Source organism: Aquila chrysaetos, chromosome Z (assembly GCF_900496995.4).
Source record: "Aquila chrysaetos chrysaetos chromosome Z, bAquChr1.4, whole genome shotgun sequence".
NCBI lineage: Eukaryota > Metazoa > Chordata > Aves > Accipitriformes > Accipitridae > Aquila > Aquila chrysaetos.
In genome coordinates, this window is record NC_044030.1 from 65,606,978 (window position 1) to 65,632,546 (window position 25,569).

General features: G+C 39.3%; 1 protein-coding gene across 1 annotated transcript in view; it reads right to left on the reverse strand.

Annotated features, from left to right (window-relative positions):
• The window catches only part of ZSWIM6 (zinc finger SWIM-type containing 6), a 111,384-nt gene that overhangs the window by 13,048 nt on the left and 72,767 nt on the right, over positions 1-25,569 (reverse strand). Inside the window, 8 exon segments of the mRNA XM_030003334.2 lie at positions 321-456; positions 3,702-3,962; positions 5,673-5,819; positions 7,854-8,000; positions 8,290-8,466; positions 10,046-10,225; positions 24,539-24,689; positions 25,219-25,367. Coding sequence (XP_029859194.2) covers positions 321-456; positions 3,702-3,962; positions 5,673-5,819; positions 7,854-8,000; positions 8,290-8,466; positions 10,046-10,225; positions 24,539-24,689; positions 25,219-25,367 — 1,348 coding nt within the window.

Genomic DNA, 25,569 nt, shown 5'->3' on the forward strand with positions numbered 1-25,569 from the left:
CATGGGTGAGAGAACGCACATGCTAAAGCTGTCCTTGTTTAACACAAACCCACTTCCCCCAAGAGTGGGATTCTATTAGAATTTGTAATGGAGACTGCTGCTTTACAGTTGTAGATAAACACTAATTGTACATTTATAAATGATTATACTGTAGCTACTATAGACACCAATTGCTTTTACAGATGACAGAACCAAAATAATTTCTCCTCAAAGGGAAGAATGCTTCTTTTAGAAAAAAAGACTAGGTCTTGATTACCAAGCTTCCTCCCCTATTCCCAACTGCTGCCTGTGCTCTTTCTAGACGACTCATGAATACATACCGCATGGCTCTCAGTGCAGTTTTGTATGCCAATTCAGCATCATGAGGTAGGAGAGAGGTGAAGAGATACTTGGCAAATGTGTGCATTGGAACGCTCTCTCGATGGATGACTTCACCTAAACCACTATACGGTCCAGCTGCGGGAAAGAGAAAGAGAATGTCAGTCTTTACATACTGCTAAAACACAACTTCTGGACCTTTAAAAACATCCACTATACCTTCAGTTAGAATTGGTATTCAGAGACAGAGTTTGCTGCACAAAAGATAGCTATATTGCTGTTTTCTGTGAAATATATTACACATATATCACATATATACAATGTATTACAAGTATATTAAATACCATATATTCTTTGAGACAACAAGACAGACTGCAAATCGTATAGTACTAAGCACACTACCAGTGCATATACAAATGACAGAATGGTTCCAGTGCTCCATGGGGCTCATTCAGCAAGCCTATGGTATGCAAAAGTAGAAAGTGATGATCCTAGCTTTGCCTCCACGTAGGCACATGAATCCCTATGCACCCTGTTGGTGCATGACTGCTTTATAACAAATCCACCAGAAAACAAAAAGAAAAACAAAACAAACAAACAAAAAAAAAGAGTGGTTACAGTGGAAAAATGCATATCTTTAATTGAAGTTACATGACCAATCACCACAGCAGCACCTGATCCTTATTAATGTCTCACCTGACATTAGGCATTTAAATAACCCTTTGGTCTGCACTTGGTCTCCAGAGAAGACTAAGTCAGATCTTGCACCAAAGCCGGTTTTGTTAGTCCGTTATAGCCACATGATCTTAAAAACTGTATTTGTTGTGGGAAAACTATTCCCATTGTTGGGGCAACAGATTTTGCTCACACTCAGTGCAGCCAGCATAGTACTTCAACTTCGTAACAGCAGTGTCAGGATTGGCAACAACAAAAAAGTTAAATGCAACTATTTCCTTGCCAAGTTCTGAATGTTCACAGTGCATATGAATCCCATTTTTACATTTTCCCTGCAACCTTAAGACTGTTATTGCTGTTAATAGGAAAATGGTGTCAAACAGTTTTTCACTTCAGCGACTACAGGTTCTGGCATTAAATGTTGCAAGATACAGAGTAAGAATCTTACATTAAGTATTATTGGACTATTATTGCACAGATAGCAGCCAGCAGTCCTAGAAGTTACTACTACTTCTTCTACTAGAGACTCCAAACCACCACACTTGGATGGATGGATGAAGAAGCACACTTCTTCACTGCAGAGTCACGTGTCATTTAAACTGCTTCCAGCAGCAATTCAAACTAACGTGGCTGACTCTACACTGAAGCAGATGAGGAGAGAAGACAAGGAGAAACAGCCAAGCTGTTTCAGCAATGTTTTCCTAACTGGTGCCTTAGCACAACATGCAAAGATAAAAATCACTAGGCATGAAAAAATTGAGCTTCATAGGTAGGCATTTCTGAAGACTGGGGCTGATTAGAAAGGAAATGTCAATGAAGATTTGGTAGGTGACAGTGTGTCTCAATCATTTAAAATGAAGTCGAAAGCCATTCAAAACTAGCTGGCATTGCTTCAATGAAAGAAGCCATTTCGTCTATGCTTGCCAGTTGGTGGTCCAGTCAGAAACTCAGTTAGGACACAAAGAATACATGACAAAGCATTTATATGAAAAAATATTCTGCCATTAACTTAGCAGTCAAGCAAAAAATTAGAACAGTTCTTGCAAAACAGCCTTACATTCTGCTTTCTCACACACTGAAATGGTAGCTACATACAGCACACATTAATCTGCATTAACAGCACAGAAATCAGCTTAATATTGGATTAAGCTTTCTTTATTATATCTACAGGACTTTAACTATAAAAACACAATTGATATGATTAGCATCCTAAATCACTGCAGAGTTTTTCCTCCATGTGAGCTGGCAGTTTCTGCCTATACTGGAGTAAACTGAAGCAATTGCAGGAAAGCCAGATTTCTCAGCACACAGTAATGCAAGACCATTGTTGCACACTGCTCACCACTGCAATTTTGTAGGTAGTTATATTAGCAGATTTCCTGCTACGATCACTTGTTTACTACCCTAGGAAAACATTAAAAGAATTTCAGTGATCAAAGTAGTAAACTAGAATTACCAGAAAACACTTCAGAGAAATCCTGCCTTTTCCTCATTAAGCATCCTTACCAGTAAACAGATGCAGGAAATTGATTTTATAATCCATAGGATCCCTGTATGGTGGTTAATAGCTGGATCCAGCGAGCAGCTGTTCTTGTCCAAAGGCCATAAAGCAGCAGTGCAGTCACACCATAAAGAAAACTCTCTCCATGCTATGGCTTCTCTGCAGTTTCAGATGGCACCATCAGTAGGTACCAAAGTCTTTAATGACATGGGCAAACCCAGTGACTCAAAGCTGAGAGCCGTAAACAACATACTGCACCTCTTCCATTTAAAAAGGAAGTTTTAAAAGACAAATGTCTTAAAGCAAAACCTGCCTGCTGTGAAAGAGTCTTCACAACCTACCTTGAGCAGCACCACACTCTCCACCATCCCTTGAGCAAGCACTCAAAACCTGGACCATACCTTTGCCTAATTGGTTCCTCTACAGTTTTTTCTTCCATTTAAGAAACCAATAACCAGAAAGACAACCTCAGAACCCATGAGACTACTCTCTGAACATGAGGCTTAAGTGCTACATGTTAAGCCTTTTTAAAAGCTAAGGCAAAAGTATGCACTTTTTTGTACAGATTTTATTGCAACACACTGGCTAATTCCCAAACACAAAGTGTTTGTCTTGGTCAAAATTTAGTCACAAGAGCAGGCCTTAGGCTTCAATATTTGGCCACATACTTCATTTTTCACATATGATACAAACTTCAAAGGCAAGCCATTTTCCTAATTGCTACAAATAAAATGTTACACTTCTGTCACAGCAATCCTAAGTGAATTTTCTGAGCTCTTCACTTGGGAACAGAGGTAAAAATCTTCATACATTTACAAAGCTGCCAGTCCCTCTTTCAGGATACAAGGAACACTTATGATTTTGCTACCTGAGAACTGATGACAACTGATGTCTATGTTATTCAATGGTAAGCCTGGGTTGTATAATCAGGACACTGAGATTATGACTAGCAACAAATCTAAAGAACAAAATGTAATCAAAATTAAAAACAAAAGGCTTATAGGTCAATAGATGCCTTATCTCTATAGTCATGTGATATCTGAAATATGTTTGATTTTCACAACAGATTGGAAACAAAATTTTGCTGGAGTTCTACGTCAAAAAACCATCTGAAGTATGTAAGGCAGTTTCCACAGGAATGGAAGTTCTGTGTGCTTGTGTAAGCGAAGACAGTTTAAAGAAGCAGTTAGCATCTGTATTGAGCTACCTTCTAATAGGAAGACTGCTTGTTTTCGAAAAATCTTCACCAGAGTATCATCCAATTCAATTTCCTGTAGCTTAGAAATGAGCTGCTCCTCATTTCGACAAACTTTCTCTTGTGCATACAAGCCATCTGGCATTATTCGTTGCTGTCCCAGCCCTATCAATGCTACTTCCACAGCCAGCGTTAAATAAGATTCCCCTTCTTCTAAGAACTTGTGTGCAGGCAGGTGCTGGTACTCCAGAGATTTGCATTGCCCCATGTTCTCTGTAAGGGATGACACAAAGAAAAACACATCAGCAAATCATTCTAACCCATAATCTGCCTACAATATCACAAACAAATGCTTCCTCTCTTAGCATTACTGTTTTTTTTTAAGGGTCTAAATTACTAGCACACCCTCAAAATCCAACGATCCAATCTAAAATATCCCATCCAATTCCACATGGCAGAAATACACAGAATGATTAGGTTTTAAATAACCCACTCAAGTAAAAACAAAAGTTTTCATTTTTAAACTGCATGGTTAGGGAAAGGCAGTTTCTCCAGCTTTGTGTTAATGAGGCAAAAATTGGAAGATCCATTTCAATTTTTTTTCCCCCCACCCACTTCTATATCTCCTTAAAGCACTGATGTGTAAGAGGAAGGCAAAGGTGCTTATACACCTGCATAGATTTCAGCTGAAGCTATTAGGATTGTGCAAATACAATAGGCCTGGGAACTCCACAACGTTAAAGCATCCCATCTGGAAGTTTTGAGGCAAAGTCTCAAGAAGATTGCAGATGTGCATATAAAAGAGCTGCAGGTAGAGGGATGAATCCAGTTTCTGTCCACACAGGTGGTGGTAAGAGGCTACCGCAGAGGTGGAAAGAGACTGAGAACAAGGAATTAATCAGTCAAGCTCCTGGGAAGCAAATACTGAAATTAAAATGGGCATACACATCCTATCCTAAGTTGTGTATCAATACTGCAACGCTACTTTCCAATTCATATCATTTATAGACCACGTATGTGATCAATTTTATGTGTTTTGTCATCCGTTTGAAGTATTACGTACACTTGTAGCTAAGTTGTCCAATAACATCCTGGGCTGCACTAGGAGTTGCCAGCAAGTCAAGGGAGGTGATCCTCTCCCTCTGCGCAGCACTGGTGAGGCCACACCTGGAGTGCCATGTCCAGCTGTGGGCTCCCCAGTAGAGGGGCATACTGGAGCAGATCCAGTGTGGGCCACACAGATGATTAAAGGACTGCAGCATCTCTCATGCAATGAGAGTGAGACAGGTGGGATTATTTAGCCTGGAAAGGAGAAGGCTCAGGAGGATCTTACCAAAATGTATAAATATCTGATGGGAGAATGTAAAGAAGACAGTGCCAGACTCTTCTCAGTGGTATCCTGTGACAGGACAAGAGGCAATGGGCACAAACTGAAATACAGGAAATTCCATCTGAGCATAAGAAAACACTTTTTTTACTGTGATAGTGGTTGAACACTGCAAGAGGTTGCCCAGAGGGGTTGTACAGTGTTCATTATTGGAGTTATTCAAAACCCAGCTGGACACAAGTCCTGGACAACCTGCTCTAGGGGACCCTGCTCTGAGCAGAGCAGGTGGACTAGACGATCTCCAGAGGTGCCTTTCAACCTCAGCAATTCTGTGATCCTGTGATCAAATCTGCAAATTCTCAGAAAGAAGACAGAGCAATGTATGTGGAAAGGGCTGCTGCTGTAAAGTCTTATTCAGTTTTACTTCAAGTGTGAAATACGGAATTCTATTCAAGAATGAGTAACTGGTAATTTTTTAAGTGCTTTCATATTTTAGTTTAAACATTTTCTCTCCCTTGTGTTTTCTTAAGGAATGCAAATGTGAGTTCTTATACTATAAGAACACTGGCTTTGAAGCTGATTAAAAAAGGCAAGATAGAAAAATGCCTCCGGTAAATGAAGATGGATAGAAGATTGCTCCCTTTGCTTGGCCTTACCTGTGAAGTCTGAGAATCCATGGAAGCTCTCTTCATCCACCCTGCAGGCTTCCATCAGGCTACTGAAGAGGGTGCCAATGGGGTCCAAAGGGTGTCCCACCCAACCTTCAAGATTCGTTATTGAGGTTACTCCTCTGTGGAGAAGTTCTGTGACAGAAAAGACGGAGGGAGGAGGTTGGGAAAGAGAGCACACGTTAGCCGCTCAAAACAATTACAAAAGTAAAACTGATTAAAATGCTCTCAGTACAGAATTCAAAGTATTTCCAGTAGCTTCCGCTTGGAAGGAAAAAATAGAATCTTTCAGGATGAATTCATTGCCCTTCGTGAATATGTTAAAACAGGAAAAAAACTAAAAGAACAAAGGCCAAACATTTTGAGCACTAGAAAAATATATTATGGGCCAAAAATTCAACTGCAGTGTCTTTTGAAATTCTCTTATTCAATACCAGTAACTCTTCTGAAAATGTCTGCTGAAAAATTACAGCAAAGACTTTTTTTGGTAAAATATTCACAAGTTTCCTTACTCAGAAAGGCGTAGTACCATTTTTACATTTTAAGTAATCTGATGGCACTGAAACAAATGAAAATATTCTAAGATATGTTCCAATTTCATAAATAAAATATGAGGTTATCCTGCATCTAAATATTTATTGAAGCAATAAACTCACGATGACAGCTCCTTTAAAAAAAAGTTCAAATGAGGTATACAAGAAAAAATTATCCTTTAAGTGGGTCAAGTGCATTTTTTGTCATTCTAAAACTTCAGCCAACAAACACCTTCATGGATACTTCATTTTGTAGCCCTCACCCCTTATTCAGTTAGAGCACGAAAAAATTGTTTAGCACAGTGAATTGAAGGAAGTGTGATTATGGTAACAGATGTTACAGATTCCCCAAATCCCTTTTTTTTACTAAGAGTCTTATTGCAACAGCTCCCCTTTGACTCCAACTCCCAACTTCTCTCCTCCTAGACATATACACACGACTGAACTATGAGAGATCAGATGCATTATGGGTGACCATTTAAAAACTGTATACAAGCCATTATGGATGCTGTTTCTCTGCCTGTTACACACTAACCTGTAGCTGCCTCCACTCTCTGTTGTTCACAAAGTGCCATCTTTCTGAGTAACCTACATATGATAAGCTCTTAAATCCTGCTTCTTGCCTATTTAAATGTGTGGGGCTACAAAATGAAAGACAGCCATACTGTCAGAAGGGTGGGGGTTTTTTAAAGAATCCACTGATATGTAGTATGAAAAACAAACTAGTAAATCACTGTCTTACTAACAAATAGCATGTACTAAAGACGACAGACAGAAGCAAGTAATATTACCAAAAAGGATTAATCACAGTGACTTCTTACTGACTCACTTATGTTCCCTTTATTCTATTGTGCCTACTTATGAGCTTCCCTCGTGTCATGCCAAACAAAGGCTTCAGTCTTCCAGTCATATAGACATTTAATTTTAAATCACGCAAGTGGTTCCATGGACGTCAGATCAGTCACATGAAAAAAAGCTAAGTAGAAGCATGTGGTGTTTGCTGAACTAAAACCTAAAGTGGGCTGTAGCTGCAGAATTCATCTGCTTATAAAGAAGACCAGCAAATTTTGCAGTATTAAGGTGTTTTTAAAAAATTCCACATGTAAGAGGAAAAAAATAAAAAAGCAGCGAGTGACAACATAGAAATGACAAACTTTTTTTTAAGGTAGGATGGACTGCATTTCATACAATCCATTTTTTTATTTATAATAGCATAGTATTAGTTGACAGCTACAGAAACTGCTCACAGGGCAAGGAACTTAACGGAAGTATTGAACGTCTGATACTCCACTAGCAACTGGAAATGAAAAGGACTAGTACTACAACCAGCACACTTGCAGCAGATCCTTCACACCTGCCAGTGGTAGGTACACACACACACACACACACTGAGATAGGCCCCTCACTACTTATCCCCCCAGTCAGAACAGAGCCCTTGCTCTGCACAGCTCACAAGCCAGCTTACAGAAAACCTCTGACATCCACAATGTGACAGTACCACTATGATCATTTGGACCAAAGAGCTAAAGTCACCTCTTTCACTTTAGTTTCAAAACTGGTTTTCTCATGCAAAGTTCCAGTCTGGTGTTATTGTCACCTCCAACGTCCTTTGCCCTTCTCTCTTCCCCACATTTACCTTTCTTCTGAGCCCGGAACATTTCCAGCTGTTTCTGCTGCTGCCTTCTTAATGTATTAACAATAGCTATTGCTAGCCTCAGTGCTTCTCGTGGGTATCCATGAGATCGTAATGCGTCCACCCTCGCACAGGCTGTAGGAACATGTTCTAAAATGGAGAAAATAATTGAGGAATAGCAATGCTTCCATGTCTGCAATGGCCTGTTTTGCTAGGTTACTCAAAAGGGCTTTTTTGTTTGGTTTTTTTGTTTTGTTTTTAAAACTATGCAAGAGAGACTTAAAGGACTACTTCTGAGCCAGCATTTCAAGGAAGTCTCTGTTCTTTTTGCCAGGCTTTTCATTCATCTCCCCCCCCCCCCCCCCCCCCCCCAAATAATGCCATAGAAAATGAACAAAGCAGCAAGTCATGGAAACGTCTTTCCGGTTTAGCCACTTACCATGCCAGAGGGGCCACCCGTGAGAGTCAAAGAGCAAGTTTTCAGTGTCGTCATGGTAACAGTAGTTGGTGTATAGGTCACTGCTGATAATGTGCTGTAAGTGGCTGTCCTGCCAGTGCAGATCGCACGCCTCAATGGCTCGAGTGAACACGGTCCGATGTGGCCTATTCGATGAATCTGTCATTTTCACAAGTTCAGAAAGCTGCATCAGCTTTTACTCATTCATATGTGAATCAGTCATTCACAGTATTCTTGTCTTCTGCCTATTCACCAACCCCAACTGATGGCAGCCTGCCTTGCCCCCCTCTGCACCAAGCAGCCCACAGATGACGTTTCACATCCTATTATTAACCCAATAGCTCAGATGAAGTGTGTGCCATTCACTTTGCATTGAGAGAGACATCTACAAACCAGCATGGCTGATGATAACCAGGACTTTGCAGAGGGAACAGCTAGAGATGAAGGACATTCAACAGCACATACAGAACTCCCCTGAAAACAAGCTAGAAAGTATACAGCACACAGCTACTCAAGCATCCTCAGCTTCTCTCCTACTCAGACCCAGAGCTGCCAGGATGAGGGACAGATAAACATCGCATGAAAAATTTTTAGTTATTCTCTTTGAGAAGTAACATCAAGCACTTGTGTAATTTTTCTTTGTCATAAACATATACAAATACTGCAAAGAAAGTGAGGTACTGAGGCCATGGGACTGACATAATCCTTACTGGACACCTTCTGGTGGCAAAATTGCTCTGTCGACATGGCACTATGTCTATGAACATTGAGATGCCATGTCAGTTACAACTAGCCTGCCTAGGCTGGGCTGAGCATCATGAGATACAGAAAGCAAAACACTTCTGTAGGGAGTTACACGCTGAATGAAATTCTGTCCCTGGCTAGCTGCAAGATTTAAAAATGAACCAAGTCTATTAACTTCAGAGGTAATCTTCCAAGAAAAAGAAACAAAGAAAAACCCATCTAAGTCCAAATCTGTCACCTCCCAAGCATTTAACTTATCACAACTGTATGAAATACGTATCAAAATACTGAGGGTTTTGAGGATTATAAGGGTTTTTTCCCAGGTAAATATGCATTTTCCCCAGTTACTAGCAATTGTTACTGAGCCATCTTAGCTTGAAGAGGACTGGACAAGGCTTCTGTCACATTTGATAATCACATTTTAGAGTAGAAAACATGATATCGAGTAAGAAGAGACCCCTCCTCCAAGACAGCAGTGTTGCCTCTGCACCCCCCACACACCTGGCAATGCAGACTGTACATACAGAGCACATCCCATAGATAGCCGCTTTAGTTTCTCACACACTCAAGTTTAATGCAGTTGCAACAGATCTCTCTTTAAATAGGTATCAAAGGCTTTGTAACTGCAAACAAAATAAAAACCCCAACACCAGAAGGAATACAAGATTATAGTCAAGCAAAGAAACAACAGGCTTTTACATTACATACTTCAAGGACATCCAATTTTCATGCAACACGTATTTAGAAGCACCAAGTGAAAAGTTAGAAGACCTAACTGAACACAAATACTTCTTTTGAAAACATTGCAGCCCCAGCACAAAAAACCCCACCTATTTATCCTTTCTGCAAGGATAGCATTAGTGAAAAAAATTTTGGCTGGTCAATCCTCAACAAGTTACTTGTCCCAGGAAAGAATGCTGAATTCTGCAAGCCTAGAGTATATAAGATAGAGGTTATACTATATGTTGCAGTCAGTGCATATGTTTAGGCTCACCTTGGTTAGCATTTGCACCCTGAGGCAAAGCATTGGTTAAATTGGGCAGCTCGTTTCCATGGTTTCCATCTTCCCAGGGACAAACATCCACACTGTTCCATTTTTTCAGCTGTTTTAGCCAACTGGCCTTCTGCTCCAACTTGCAGTGGGGATTTAAGACTATACACATCCACAGAGCACCTGATTTTAAAAAAATTGCTAAATTATGTTTTCTATTAAAAATGCAGCAGCCAATGACTAATTGCAAACTTCTATACTGTAACACTTTTTCTCCCCTCAAAGGCTACACTGCTTGCTTCCCAACTATGCCTAACACCAGGCAGACTGAATTCCCAACGCAGCATCTTGGAGCTGGCGTGGCCCATCTGAAGCATTTGAAAGACGGTACCAAGCCAACCTTCTCAATTAAAAGGCATTAAGAGGTCTTTTGTATTAGAAAATCCAGTGTTCACAATGTATGGCTCAGACAGCAATATCAGTCAAAAGCAAACAAGAATTCACATAAAGTTACAGCAGGAAATTACCCAAGTTTTTCTTCTAATTTTTGTACCAGAAGCGAATGTTGTTTTCTATGAACAAGAACTATGTGTCTTCCAGCTTCACATTACAGGAACCAAAGAAGTGCATTAGTAAGACATGTATTTTGTAAACATATACTTCCACACTCAGAAGCCAGCAGAAGTACTCCTGATTGTGTAACTCATACCCAAACATATCTGGGTCTCAGAGATCCAGTAAACACTGCTTTTGTGCAGTCTAATAGGAGTAAGATATTTTTACTACAATTACTTCAGTAATTTGGTTACACTAAAAAATTCGTTTTACATTTTCTGTTTACGGAGCTTGAAGGGAAAGCTAATTTGTGCAAACATTTCACACATACCATCACTTTGGAACCTGCTCCCTGAGACTATATAGCAGGGCAGGCATAAAATGCATCAGGGTCTCTACCAACCATTTTCAAATGGAAAGATTTTTCTCTAAATCAGCTGTTTCATCAGCGTAAACTTTGACAGAAGCATGAAGACACCTGAAAGTACTGTGTAGCAACAGTTCATTTGCTCATTAAGAACGCGCCTTATGCACTACAAGAGATTCAGAGAATACACTTAAAACTATGCAATCTTCATAACAGGCTGAAAAAAAAAAAAAAAGAATAAAAATGCAGCTGATTCTTCCAGGATAATAAAATTCTCACATTCAAGTATTATTTTGCTAACTGAGAATGCAAAATGGATACCCAGAGAACAGGCCATCGCATTACATTCATTACTAAAGTAACTCGGCATGTCGGTATGCAACAGCACAGGAACCAGTGGAAACACAGCTTGATCCTTAAGGTTGCAAGTCCCCCGATACTCAGACCAACATGGAATGGGGAAGTAATATCAAAGAAATCCGAAAACACAGCAGAACATGATATGGTACAGTGCAGAACACCAGAGACACGACACTACTGCAGATTATTACTACAAAGTAGTTAAATACAGTACAGCAAGTGTTTGGGGTTTGTTTTGTTGAGGTTTTTTTAAAGTGTCTGAAACTTGCCACGGGAGTAAATAAGGCCAATACTATTTTTAAAAACTTCCTTTAAAATCAAATCATATGACTTTCTTTAGACACACTTGTCAACACACTTCACTCTCCAGAGTTAAATTACAACTGGTTCTTATTATTAAGCATCAAAGCATTCAGCACTGCCCAAGACAGAACTACTATATTTCTTGCAATCTGCATAACAAAACAGAAGACGGGCATATCGGAAAGTCTTGAAGAATAGTTAGGTCAGGCTTGCTTATTTATTTTCAAAATCAAATATCACTTGAGGGCACTAAGACAACACTGTACCTCAGCATCTAACAAAAAAAAAAAAAAAAAGCCAGTATTTTGTAACCAGATTCCCAGTGTTCTCAGACTAAAGCAAAAGCAAAGTGGAATACCTTCACTGCATTTGGTAAGTATTTCAATCATCCATCAAGGCAGAACACACACTAGTGATTACACCATGACCCTACAAAATGAGTGGCCTTTTCTTTTTCCACGTCTCAGAAACACCACTAGAGGTAAAGGAATTCACTTGCCTTCTTCAGAAGCTCCACTATGCATGAGGTACATCTAAGAGGCAGGAAAGGGAAAAGACATCCCAAAGTACCAAAATCCTTTAAAACTTCTTTGGTTTAAAGAGGGAAACTATGTCAAGCATAACTACATTGTTAGCAGCGATTGTCTCAGAAACCCAGGCTATTTTTATGCAAATGAAGCACAAGGACAAGTGTATTTCTAATAAACCCCACACAAACCACTTAAAATTTCAATAGAGCCCAACTGCACCCTGCTCCCAGTGACTTCAGGGCGAGCTGCATGCACGTCTGACATCTCTCCCAGCTTTCACAGCTGCCCCATTCCCTGCAGGAAGAGGAGTGTGAGACAAAACTACCCCAAGAGAAGAGAAGGGAACAGAAAGAGCCTCAGGCTCCGCTCCTGTAGTCCTACAAAGGCTACCATCTGGGAGAAGGATGCATAATGCCAATGACCCCACACTCTTCAGCCTATTTGGGTTTCTAGGTTTTTTGGTTGGGGGGGGTTGTGTGTGATTCCCCCCCCCCCCCCACTCCCCAGAGTGTGTACCTTTGCCTGTATTCATATTTCTTGCTCCTCGTGCTTCCTAAGTGCCTTTCCCCTCCCCTGACATCTGCTCCATTCTGGCTTTTTCAATTCACTGGTTCCTGTCCTGCTCCTAGCGCTGAAAAGTCTGAAGAAAATGTTCACTTGTGCCCAGATTTTTACCACATGCCAACTGGAAGGTGCCTGGAGGATATTCTTCCTATTTCTCCGATACTCTCAGTGGAAGCCCCCCCTGAGCTCATCCTTAAATGTCACCACCAACCTGAAGGCTTACACTGGCCTCAAACAAGAAATTGTCTATTTTCTGCCTAATGGCTCCCATACAGGGAAACTGCTGATCATGCTTACCTCTTACTACAGACAAAGCTTCTGGAAAAAATGAAGTGCAGCTACTTGTAATTTGTAAGGAACATATCTAAATCCATTTCCAGTGACTTCAGCCTGGAAACTGCTGTTGGTCTATACTCAAAAGAAGTTCCCAAAATTAATTCCTGGCATTCTCAAGTTTACCTGTTTGACTAGATTTAATGATGTCACCAATGCCACCTTCAATATGAACAAATGTCTTATTAAAGGAAAAAAAAAAACCCAACCCAACCCAAACAAATAAAAACCCACAGAGAATGTGTTTGTGTTTACATACTCTGTTTTTCTTTCTAACACAGCTTGCTCTCTTCTTCCCGACTCTCTTTCCTCAGGCACCAGGTATCTTTTCATACTGGTTCTCAGCAGGCTGACACATCTTCCCCCTCCGCAAACTACATGCTGCTAACCCAAAAGTAAAGTTCTGATTTGGGTCCCTTGACTGTGACCTACGTCTTTCCAATACAAAACTCCTCACAGCAGAGTGGCAACATTATCACAACCCAATACACAGAAATTTTTCCCACAGAAGATAACTGGAAAAGAAGACCTACTGCAACTGTAATTTGGTATTAATTTCACAAGGGAATGAATATTACAACTATCATATTGCAGTGAGGAATTGCCTATTTTGGTTCAATACTAATCCTCTTGACCTGGAAAAAGCCAGCTTTGCTACAACACACCTTTGGTTCACACAGTCCTTTTGAAAATACACGGTTGTCATACATCTCTAGTGTGCTTCACACTACAAAAAAACCATAGGTTACATTACTGCTTTACACAACGCACACCTTCCTCGTACATACAAGGGAACATCAATACTTGTGTGTTTCTCAGCAGACATGCATACCTTCGAATTCATGGGGGAGAAAGGGTCAGCACGCCTTTACACTGATTAGGATTTAAATACACAAACTGAAAAACATTAAGTATTCAGTTCCCTGTAAAAGTAGATATTGTAATAATTACACATCCTGTGTATGCATGCATTCACGAAGCCAAAGGAAGTGCAAGGAATGTACACAGACTCTCCTGAGAGATGAAGCATTGCTCAGTTTTCACAAATCCCATTATATTTTACTCTTGCCCCAGTAAACAGGAAGGTGGTGATGGCAACAATTTTAGTGGGGGGCTAGGACACTGACCATGATTGAAGATCCAGCTTACAGTTCTTCCGACTGTGGTTACAGTCTTCCCAAGAAATCTGCTTTTCCTAGAAATATTATGCTACGTTGTCAGGGTTGCTAGGTAGGTAAGCTTGGTTCAGTATTTCCTCATTTACAATACCTGTGTATCAATGGCTGAGACTTGGCCTTTGCTTTGGAATTTTACATTTAATATACTTAAGATCAATCCATTCATTTGCAAAATAAAAATATGGAAGTAACAGATGCACATCTACTGTGACATTTCTTTGCCCTTCCCATTAACGCACATCTCTCTCAAAAACTAAAACCACATAAGCTACCAGGTTAGCAGCATTTGATCATTTCAAAGAAAATGGAGCCAGGTAGTCAAGATCATTCCCTTTGTGCAACAGACATATCAGATTCAGTAATTGCTGTATACTTGCCATGGTGCCCCATTTGAGCCTAACCAATTCTATTACAAAAGCATCATTTTCCAGCATTGGAAGTGCCAGAATAAAAACAATACTAGGAGACAGAACCTATGACCCCTTTAAAGTAGAAGTGTCAGTGAAGAATTTTAAAGTGGTTTACACCTGGACTTTCACTGGGACAGCCACTTGGAAACCTCAAAGGAGGTAGTGCATGATATTTATTGCTTCTCAACGAGAAGGAAAAGTGCCTTCAGAAGGACTGGCAAAGCCACCTCCCTCCTCCAGGCACGGAGAGATCTCCATTAGAACAAAGCATAATCAGAAGTCCCACTGGAGAATGCTCCAATTAAACAGTTGCTTTTATGGAATAGTGAAGATAGGCAAAGCACTTCAGTGTTGTTCTCTCCTCGATAACAACCCCAAGGAAAAGTACCTTCAGCATTCAGCTGGATCCAAGTTGCAATTTTATTCATTACAAAAATTCCTTAATGCATCCTGGTTTCTTTGTGCAGCCTTCAGAAAAAAAAGGCTTTCTATGGGTACTGTGTTTCTTGGAGAACAGAATGTTTCATTTTGCTCTAATTTGCTCTATTACTGAATTAAACTTTGATGTATTGGTCTTGACAAGTGCTTCATGCTGATTGCATTGTGTATGATAGTATAATCACTCCCTATGCATTTCACACTCTCTGGCTGATTAATGCAATAGATTACCTGCAGCACTGATGGCAAGAGGGAATCATTGCCCTTCTGCACACTAAACTCTGAATGTGCATTAGAGGGAGTGGAGGTGTAACCCAGGGACAAAAAAATTACTAATTCCTTAAGTTTCCCCTTTCTCTCTGGCTGCATACTGCTGCTCCAAGGGTTAAAGGCACACATGTATTTGGCTGAAAGGAAACGGATATTTACATATTGAGATTCTATTCTAAGCTATCATGAACTACATGCTCTGATCTCTGTGAGTCAAGCAAAGAAAAACTGCTCTTGTCTTCCTATGTTTTCAACTTTTAGCACAATGGAAAAAGGAACTAACCAAGCACTTCTGTCATTTTGCATGCGCCCATTGTTCTGGGTTACGCCTTTCTGAGTTTGCTTTAAAAACTGCTGCATCTTTGCAGATACTCTGCCATTTGACCAAAGAGTTTCGTATAAGAACAGAAATTTGCTTGAAAGGTGCAATTTACAGTATCATAGCCTAAGACTACACTCTCCCTAAGAGAGCACTTAGGATCTGTCACACATATGTTAGATGCCCCTCTATGCAGCTATATTACCCTATAACCTAACCACTGTAGCAAGACACAGGCTATTAGTCTACAAAGCTAGAAGAAACTATAAAGCACCTGCAAATAAGTCTCACTGATGAACTTCCCTAATATTCACAGAACTATTCATTCATTTGTTCACAAACAATCAATTGAAGGTAAAAGCATTAATAATACTAGCACAAATGGTACAAAAATACTCCTTTATGAGTACCTTAATATAATTCTTCATGATTTTAAGTAGTTGCCAATATTTACAGCTAGGTGATGAACACAAAGTATGCTCCTGCCCAAAACAGAAATCAGGGATTTTATCAAATATTTTAGCTGGTAATACACTCTCAGCATTCACAGCCTATTTTCAGAAATGCTGACAATTTTCAGAAGAACAGTTAATGTGACTACTAACTATAAATACACTAATCTACCTCTATTTAAATTCATTGTCAAGACAATTCCTCTCAGTTAATTTTTTAGGAAGATGCAAAACTGGGAAGTTTGATATATTCAACAAACAAAACAAGATATTCATAAAATAAAGGGATGAAAAATACCTCTCATTTTTTTTAAAAAGCAGAGCAAGTACAAACACTCCCTTACATACTGGGAAGTTCAGAAAAAGGTATGATTGCCACAACTATGCTCACAGAATGTAAATAACCCACTGTAACTGGCCAGAAGAACACATTCTGACTGCCTAGTCTGAATTCTTTCCTACTCTAAAATATCCTGAGTTACTTTCATCTTCCAGTCCAAAAGAGATTGTTGAGTTTTTACAAAAACAGCATACTTCAATTAAGATTTATAATACAAGAATCTAGCACAGCTCCTGGTTAGTTGATCTACTATCTACTGCCTGGCTACGACAACTCAAAATTCTAACCTTATTTCTAGTTTTCTAGTTAAATTTGTCCAGCTCCAATTACAATTTTCAGCCACCTTTTGTTTGCTTGGCAGAAGTGTCTTCCCTACCCATTTTTTAGTCTATGTAGATATCTTCAATTATAAAAGGATTTCCTTTGTTTTGCTTTGGCGGACCCAAGCAGGCTGAGATTCTTGCACCTCTCACTTTAAATTACTTTTCCAATTTTTCAGTTATTTTTCCAGTATGCATTCAAGACAGAAAACTGGAAAATATCACAAGGCTACATTGCTGGACCATAGTAAAGCTCAGAGAAATCACTGAAGATTCAGTAACTCCTCTCCATAAATCTATTACTTCTCTCTAGCTCCAGTATTTACTAAAAGTGGTATTGGAAATTAAGTGGCAGCTTTATGTTACTGAAGTATTAAAGTAAAGAGCGAGAGAAAGGGAAAAAAATAATGCTAAGTACCAGCTTGAGCTCATAGTAAAACTGCCCTTAATCCCCGCAGTCACGATTCCAGTTAGAGCCACAGTAAGTTTTGTACCAGCTCCAATACAGAACAATTTTTTAGGACACTTATAAGTAAATCAGTTCAAAAGCTTAGGAATAAAAACTTCAAAAACTGTTTTAATGTGGGTATTTCAAGAAATTTGGCTCCTGCAGTAAAAGTACTTTCCATCCAACTGAACTAAATGGAAACCCAAACTTTCTGTATGATATTAAAAATAAGCCTCTCAAGCTATGCTTATCGACTAAAGTTAATTACTTTCACCATTATTCCTCAAATCTGATAAATGCCACAGGAAAGAATACCCTCTTTGAAAATAGCTCCCACTTACTGTCACACTCTGGCCTCATATACCCTCATTTCATACACCATTACGGCACATGGCAATAATGAAGGAGGAAGGAAATAATCCTCAGGGAAGATGGACAGAACCTGTCTTTGCACAACCGCAGCCTGGCTTCATTCACCAGGGAAATGAAGGTGACAGCAACAACCAAGACACTCCAGGGCCATGACAGCAATTTCTTTAAGTTGTCATCCATAACTCAGGCCTTAGAGCAGCAAAACTGTCTTGTGATGCTAACTCAGAAGTACTGTTAATTTAGTGCCTCCAATAGCACAAATCATTCAAATACACTGACATATATTAACATCTTATTCTGTGAAAAGCAGGTGTAACCTTAAGTGCACAAACTGAAGGCACACGTGTTTTATAACTGTATGGCAACTACACCATGGCAGCTAAGACTAAACAAAATGAAAGAAAGAGAAGGATTATCAGTTAAGCAGAGACAGCCTACTGGATGTGATACAGTTGAAGACACAACGTCCCACAAGGAAAGACCAAGGGAAATGGTGCAAAGCATGGTGCATCCCACCTCCTTTGAAACATAGGTCTTCCTACAGCTTTCACTTCAAGGCCAGAAATGTACTATGTGCAACTGATTAATCTAAACTTAGAAATTTGAAGTTAACTTTATTTTCTACATGTGCAGGGCATTGGTACTCTCCTTAGCTTTAAGGCAGAACATGATGCAATTACAACTTGGGATAGTCAAAGAAATCATAGAAGTATGGATATAAACTTTGCACTCAAATTTGAAACTTGAGAGCCTTGCTGTACCATTTTTTAAATACAATAAAATACAGGAAAAAGTGAATGTTTCTACTGCATGATCCTAAAAAGGGACTGCATGAAGTACGCAGCTCCAGAAAAATAGTATTAGAGCACAAAAACTGTAATGAATGCTTAACTTCAGTGATTCTTTTTCGTGGCAGCCCTGAAGTAGTCATCAAATCTGGCATCAGGAAGGAATTTCTCTAGGGGCATATTGGCAACAACCCTAGCTGCTTTTGTCCTTTTTTCCCCCTCCACTTAAGTACTAAGCAGAGATAATCTGTTTAGAACAGCTGGCATGTCCCATTCACACAAATTTGTCTCTCCAATTACAAAGGGAAGGAATGCCTGAGATAGAAATATAGATGGAGAACAGCTTCATTTAGTTAAGGTTAAAAGAATCTAACTTGGTGTTTTCTAGAGAGGAATATAAAACTTTTATCAGAAAAATTCAGAGTGGTTTCAAAAAAAAAAAAAAAAGCATTATTTAACACTCAATCATTAGTTTGCTCATGGCAAAATGGTAATTAAATCTCTCTTAATTAATCTACAATGATTCCTTGCCTAAACTCAACATTTAGAATTAAGTTTTAGATGATGAGCAAAGTGTTACTAATAAAAATTTAGGCATGATCCTTTAGGAAATGTATTGCGCTATTTCTCTACATGACATGACCTTGTAAAATGGTGTTTTAGTTTTAAATTTTAACACAAAAATGTTAACACTCTAATCCAGAAAGTGGCCAAAATATCAGCAAATGTGAACTCGAAGTAGACCATCAGGCCTTTCCAATATGTAAAAGGAAGCCCACAACAGGGCAAAGAGCTAGTGAAAAACTACTAAGACTACTAGAACTGCTAAGGCAAAGACATGTTACTCTACTCAGGAAACACCTTTATGACAACAACCCATTCAGTATGCGTAACAGAAAGGATTCTAAGGATGTCACCCAGGAAAGCTTTATTCCATGAACAAGGCTCACGGCAATATCATTGAGAGGTTCCTATGCTTAAAAACCTTTAGATAATAACAAGTGGTTGAGGTAAACAGGTGAAGCTGATGCATTAAAATGTGGTGACCACCCAGCTGGGAAGTACAGAATACCTTTTAAGTTCTCCTTAACATCATAAAATAAGATAACCAACAAAAGACCAGGATCAGCATGATGCAAACCCAGAACACATTTGCCAATTTTATGCACTGCCCTGTCTTGCAAGAGCTCTTTGGACACACCCTCTTCCCCATGACACAGCCATCATACTTTTGTTCCACAAGAAACTAATCCTCAACTTGAAAAAAATCAGCTCCCCTCCCCCTTGAACAGTTCTTAAATATAAAAATGGAGGAAATCCACTAGAAATGTTTGTTTTGAAACATGCAAATTATGTGAAGTTTCTTCACCACGAAGACAAGCAAAAGCATATAAAGATACTGAAAATGGTAGTTCACAAAAAAAAAAAATCTGATCCTGTAATCTACGTGTTGACAAGCTGTTGGGCTCCATCACTCCACCAAGCAGTAGATACTTGTCTTAGATCCTTCTACTTGACTGCTTTCATCAGATTAAGCATCTGGGATTTAATTTAACAGTTTCAGCTTTATTAAGCTGTCACAAGAGCAGCCCCGCTTTGATAACAGTAGCTGCTCCAATTATGGCTTGGTTTAGGGTTGACAAGTATAATGATTCATTCGTGGCACATGAGAAGCAATAAAAGGTTGTTTTGCATTACAGCTTTAAAAATGTGGGCACTTTTTTCATTTAATTTGTCACTTAGCTTTTGCTAAGAGGACATTTAAATTGCAGTAAAAGGCAAATGGGGCTTTTAGTTTAAATGTAATCCCCATATTTAAATGATCTGTAATGGCGCAGTGTTCGAGTGGGAACACTATTGTTTCACAGTGGGCCCTGATGGTGACATGTGACATTTGTATTCAGGTCCTGTATTATCCATGTGGCTAAAGGGCTTCCAATTTCATTTCACAGCCAGAAGCCTGCAGAAAACACCAATTAACTTGCAGATCCCATTTGCCGACAAAACTCAGCCTCTTCCCGATGTCTGGCATCTGGCAGTGCTCAACATTTAATTCCAAAGCAGAGCCTCGCAGCCATCATGATCCCTGGGCTGGGGCACAAAGTCAAATTTTCCCCCTTTTTTAAGGAAATCTTTTTACTTTTGAAGCAACTTTTACTTAATTTTTTCATAGATGAATATTAATGAATACTGCTGTAGTAAGATTGCATGGTCCATTTCTTCCCTCTAGACTACAAAGAAGGTTAACTGACCTTTTCTTCAAAACAGAGATCTCAGCTCAACAGGCATCAGCAGATACTTACTGTGCATTTCCATATCCTCCCATTTTACCAATGCAATTTAATTTAAAAGGCAAACCAAGGTGCTTCAGATAATTAATCATTCTGATATACTGAAGTCTTCAGCCATGGTCATCAAGAGTTAAACACCTAAAGATCAGCATGTGAAATTTATCTACTGAGACACCATTTAAACAGCATCAATGTGAAGAATTCCAACTCCACTCTAAACTCTGGGAAGTGCATTCATATATTACTGTGGCAAGTTGGAAGTATTCACCAGTGCATCACTGAAGTTGCATCTAAATTCTCCTAGCATGAGAAGTATATCAACAAGCTTTACAGCTTTGACCTGTAATCTTGATCTTTCCAATACTACACTTTTAGAGTTCCATAAGCAGCATTTAGCTCAACCCATTCTTTGATGTACAACAGGGGAATCTGCTGAGCCTAATTATTATATTCTTCCTCCTGAGAAGGACAACTAGCTAGTTATGTGTAAGGCGTCTTGTTAACTTGAGGCTTTTGAATCATAAATTGCTTGCGGAATTAGGACTTTGTATTAGAAAATAGTCAGGTCCATATTTAGATGTGCAGTATTTGTGAGGTGGGGGGTGTCTTTTTTTTTTTTTTTTTTTTTTTTTTAAATCAGCACCTTCAAACATTCAAATCCAATCTGACTTCTACTGAAGTCAACAATTTACCATAAACTTCAGCAGGAACTCTGATCAGAGCCCACTGTGTCCTTCCAGTACCCTTGCCAATGCTGGGCAGGAAGCATCAGTTAAGTTCTAGTGAAAGGGTCAAGTGACCCAGTCAAGGAGCAAAACTGAAGTTATTTAAGTATGCTTAAAAACCTATGCCAAGATTGAACTGACAAAGTGGCCATATGCCTAGCAGTTGGCAGACAGCATACCAGGGCAAGTAAGCAAGCCTTTATTAAGCAGAGTCTGTATTTACATACTTTTTATGTCCTAAAATTTGCCATAACTACCATGTTAAATTGCCACCTCCCTGTGAAGTAAATGAGATAATAGATAAAACTTTGGTTTTTTGGAAGACATACATATATGCCACTACCAAATTACTCTGAACAAATACAAAAAGTTAAGTATATAAAGGCCTGTCTCACTCTCTTCATCGATATTTTAGTTCTCTGACATCCTAGAAGATGACAAGACAGGAAGCCAACATTATTTTAGAACACAGTGATAACATCACCCCCTTAAACCCAATGTCTGAGTTATCTCTGCCACTACTGGCAGAGGGCCATCCGGCCAGGGCCATCCTGCTCTTCCTTCTGCAGCTTGCTCTTGTAATTCTGGTCTCCCTTAAAATCTCCTTCAACTTTTGCACATTCACTTTTTTTTTTTTTGAGAGGTACATTTCACCTGGAAAAAGGTATGTGTTTAATTTGAATGAAACTCAAGGTGAAATCCTAGCAGAAACATGGTAGCAATTTGTAACTTTCACACAAGGTAGGAGTCAGGCTGGAGAGATTCATCCAATTAACAGCCATTTTGAGGGAACTTGCTAAGCACCAGTGGAAGGAATTCTACTGGTGTGGGGAAGAAATGGGACAGTTTAGCAACATAAACATAAGCTGGAGGTGGAAGAACCAAGTTAAGTTCTACCCTTAGCCTACTGCATACCTGAAGTGATTGAAATGTATTTGCAATTGAAACCATAGTACAGAATCAACATATTTTGATAATGTTAGAGGTAGCAGAGCAGTTCTGGACTGAAACAACGGGGTCTGCCTCAGATTGCAAATACAGCAGCTGAGGTAGTGGCGAGGCTGGAGGTCGCTCTGCAGCTTTTTGGGAGTGGCATGTACAATTCTGATTAAACAGAGGTAAACTAATCAATTAAATTAATCTAAAATATTGCTTATTCAATGCTGCAGGCAGAGAAGTTTCCACCTCCTCTACCTTCAGACAGGTGCTGTCAAGAAAATGATGTTAACATGAAACTGATGAAACAAGAAGAGGAGCCACTAAGAAAATTTAACAAAACCTTTTATGTTTATTGGCAGCATGTGGTAAGACTGCTACAGGTAACAGATGGAGAACACATTTCTGCCTCTCCCACCACCTACCAGCTCAACCCACATAAGCAATGAAGCATGAGACCCTCCAGTTTTCAGTATGGTGGGATACAATTTTGCTGCATACATGTCCAGGCAAGCCCTGCTTGGCAAAAACTGTTATTCCCCAACAAGCTAAGGCATCATAAAAATGACACACTAAAAGGGTTGTTACACTTGAAGACAAGTAGTTGTATCTACACTCTCTCTGACACAGCTTTACCTGCTCTGATATTAAGTCTTTCCACCACAGAGGTCTATAATCTCAACTAGGTAGCTAGTGCTTTATTAGCCTAATGCTTCATTTAGAGTGAACATAATTTACGCTAAACAGGTTATATCCAGTCTTAGCCCCACCAGTCAACATGCAATCAATCATGGTCATCTTTAACAGTAGAAAACTTAAGTTTTGGTTTTGATGCTTCCTTTCTAAATGAAGCATGTTATTCTTGCTTGGATTTAATTTCATTTAGCTTGGTTTTGGACTGTTAAAATATATCAAGAGCATTATGGTCTTTGGTTCTCTTCTCTGCAGCGTTTATATAAAGTCCCATAGGGCATCATCTGTAAAGTTTTTTGTTTGTTTGTTATTTAATATTTATTTATTTCTGTGTTCCATGCCACATAAGTCAGGCATAGCAATATTGACCAGAACTCATCTCAAGACAGACTCCTTTAAGTCTAGAACTGAAGTGTCATTCCAGATTGAGTGAGAGCACAGGTAACTACTCCAAGTTCCGTGAACCACAAGTTGATTCCGTTTAGGCTGTGTATCTTCAGCTTGCTTTGAGAAAGCTGTAGTAGGGTTTTGGATGCTGTCTTGGAGGCTAAGTTATACATATTAATCCCTCCACTTACACACTCTGTGAATTATCTTTTAGAAAAACAAATTAGATTTACCACTATTTTAAATAATTCAGGTTGTCTTTTATCACTTCTATCTTCTACACACTTACACATCAACTGGCTACAAGTTTGTTCCAGTACCTTATACCTAGCAAAGGAACGCTTGTGGTTACTTAATGTTCTTTGCACTCACCTAGCCACCTTTAAAATATTGGTGACATTTACATTCAAGTTGTTTTGAATTACCCCTCCTTACCACAGTTCCCTATAGATTTTGAGAACTTCTGAAGCAGTAGTTCAAAACTAGATTAGCAAATTTCTGGAGCACTTCAGAGCAAGTGCCCTCAGACCCTACCAGTTTACATATACCTTTCCCATTTCAGCCTGTGTTCCTCTCTCCATTGTACAACTAAGTCATGTATCTGGTCGCAGCTGACCTTTCCCTTAAAGCAGTGTTAATTGTTTTAGCCCTCTGTTATTTGATCTCCTTTCCTGCTCAGTAATGCACTTCTACTTGCCTTTGTTGCTATCTTCTCATACTGCTAATGAATCTTCTATTTTGCCTCCTATTTCTCTCTAGTGGTGAATCAATTTCTTCCTTAACCTTTCCAGTTCAGCACTAGTGGCTTATATACTTATTCTCAGTGCTGCAGCTATGTTTCCACTTTTTGTTTTATTCTTTTCAGATCCTCAGGTACTTACAACCTGTTGCAATTGTACTTGTTTCACATCATGCTTCCTCTCTTCTAACTGCAATTGTCTCATACTGTAGATCAGAAATGCAATTTCACCCAACCTTAACTGAACAAGTAAAACTGCAGAAAACTCTAACCTGCTTTACCTAGTACCACAATAAAGTTTCTCTCCACCCCAAATATATAATTGTTTCTTCATTACACATATGAACACCTAAATGATTTTGAAGTCTGTGCATTTACCCAGTTCATCCCAGAGCTGCCTATACTTGTCAGTCATTGCAGTTCCTTGTTGTCTCCAAAGCGACAGACGAGGGTCAGCCATGAACTGTTCTGTTATCAACGTCAACATGCGAGCTCCATTTGAATCTCTCATCTTTAGCATCTCTCGCACCTAGGAAACGAGTCTTTTAATACAAACTTGAAAATACAAAGATATCGCAGTACAGACAATATGCTGCAGTGTTAAATATTCCACCGCTGTTAAATAAGAAATGCAATTTATATATGTGATGTGAAATTTTTAAGTAGAAAAAAGTTTGCCTTCCCAATTTTAACTATTTTTGGTTTCAGTATCCCATTGCAATTCTTCAAAGACACTTCTTCCACAAGTAATCCACAGATGTATTACGCCAACTGCTGCAAGATTAATTTCTACAGGTTTCTCCAACATTTTGGGGGTGGGAAGGAAGAGAACAGCAAAGCTGCAGATGGTTGAAATGTTACTTCATATCCTTACACTGATCTCGAGACACATCAGATTGCAGTCCATTGCTGTACAACTCATTATTAAGCTGCCAGAATGCTCCCAAGGCTTTGTCTTGCTTTAGAACAACAGGACTTTGAGTAAGATGCGGACAAGTACAGACTGGCCTGGGGAATGGGGGAGAGAAAAGAGGGAAGGTTTAGAGTACTCGACACACCTTTGCAAAAAGCAAATTGAGCTGCTTCCCTGATCCATGGTATCCGCCCTGGGAGAGGAAGAGTTTAACCTGTTCTTGGACCTGTTCCTCATCCAAATGCCAGCAGTTCTCATCATCTATGCTAGCACCCGCTGTTGGGTCAGGAGCACCTGCAAACAGCAAGAAAAGAAATCATTATGTTCTATATAAAGCAGAGAGGTTCATGGGTCCAATGGAGAGGACTGCTGCAGAGGTTTTTGGATTTGTGTTTTGTTCTGGTTTGGATGTCTTGGCTTTTATCTAAACATTCTTTAAAAATAGATCGCTCCTCAGTAGTCTTAAACACTTAAAAATTACAGCCTATGAAAAGGT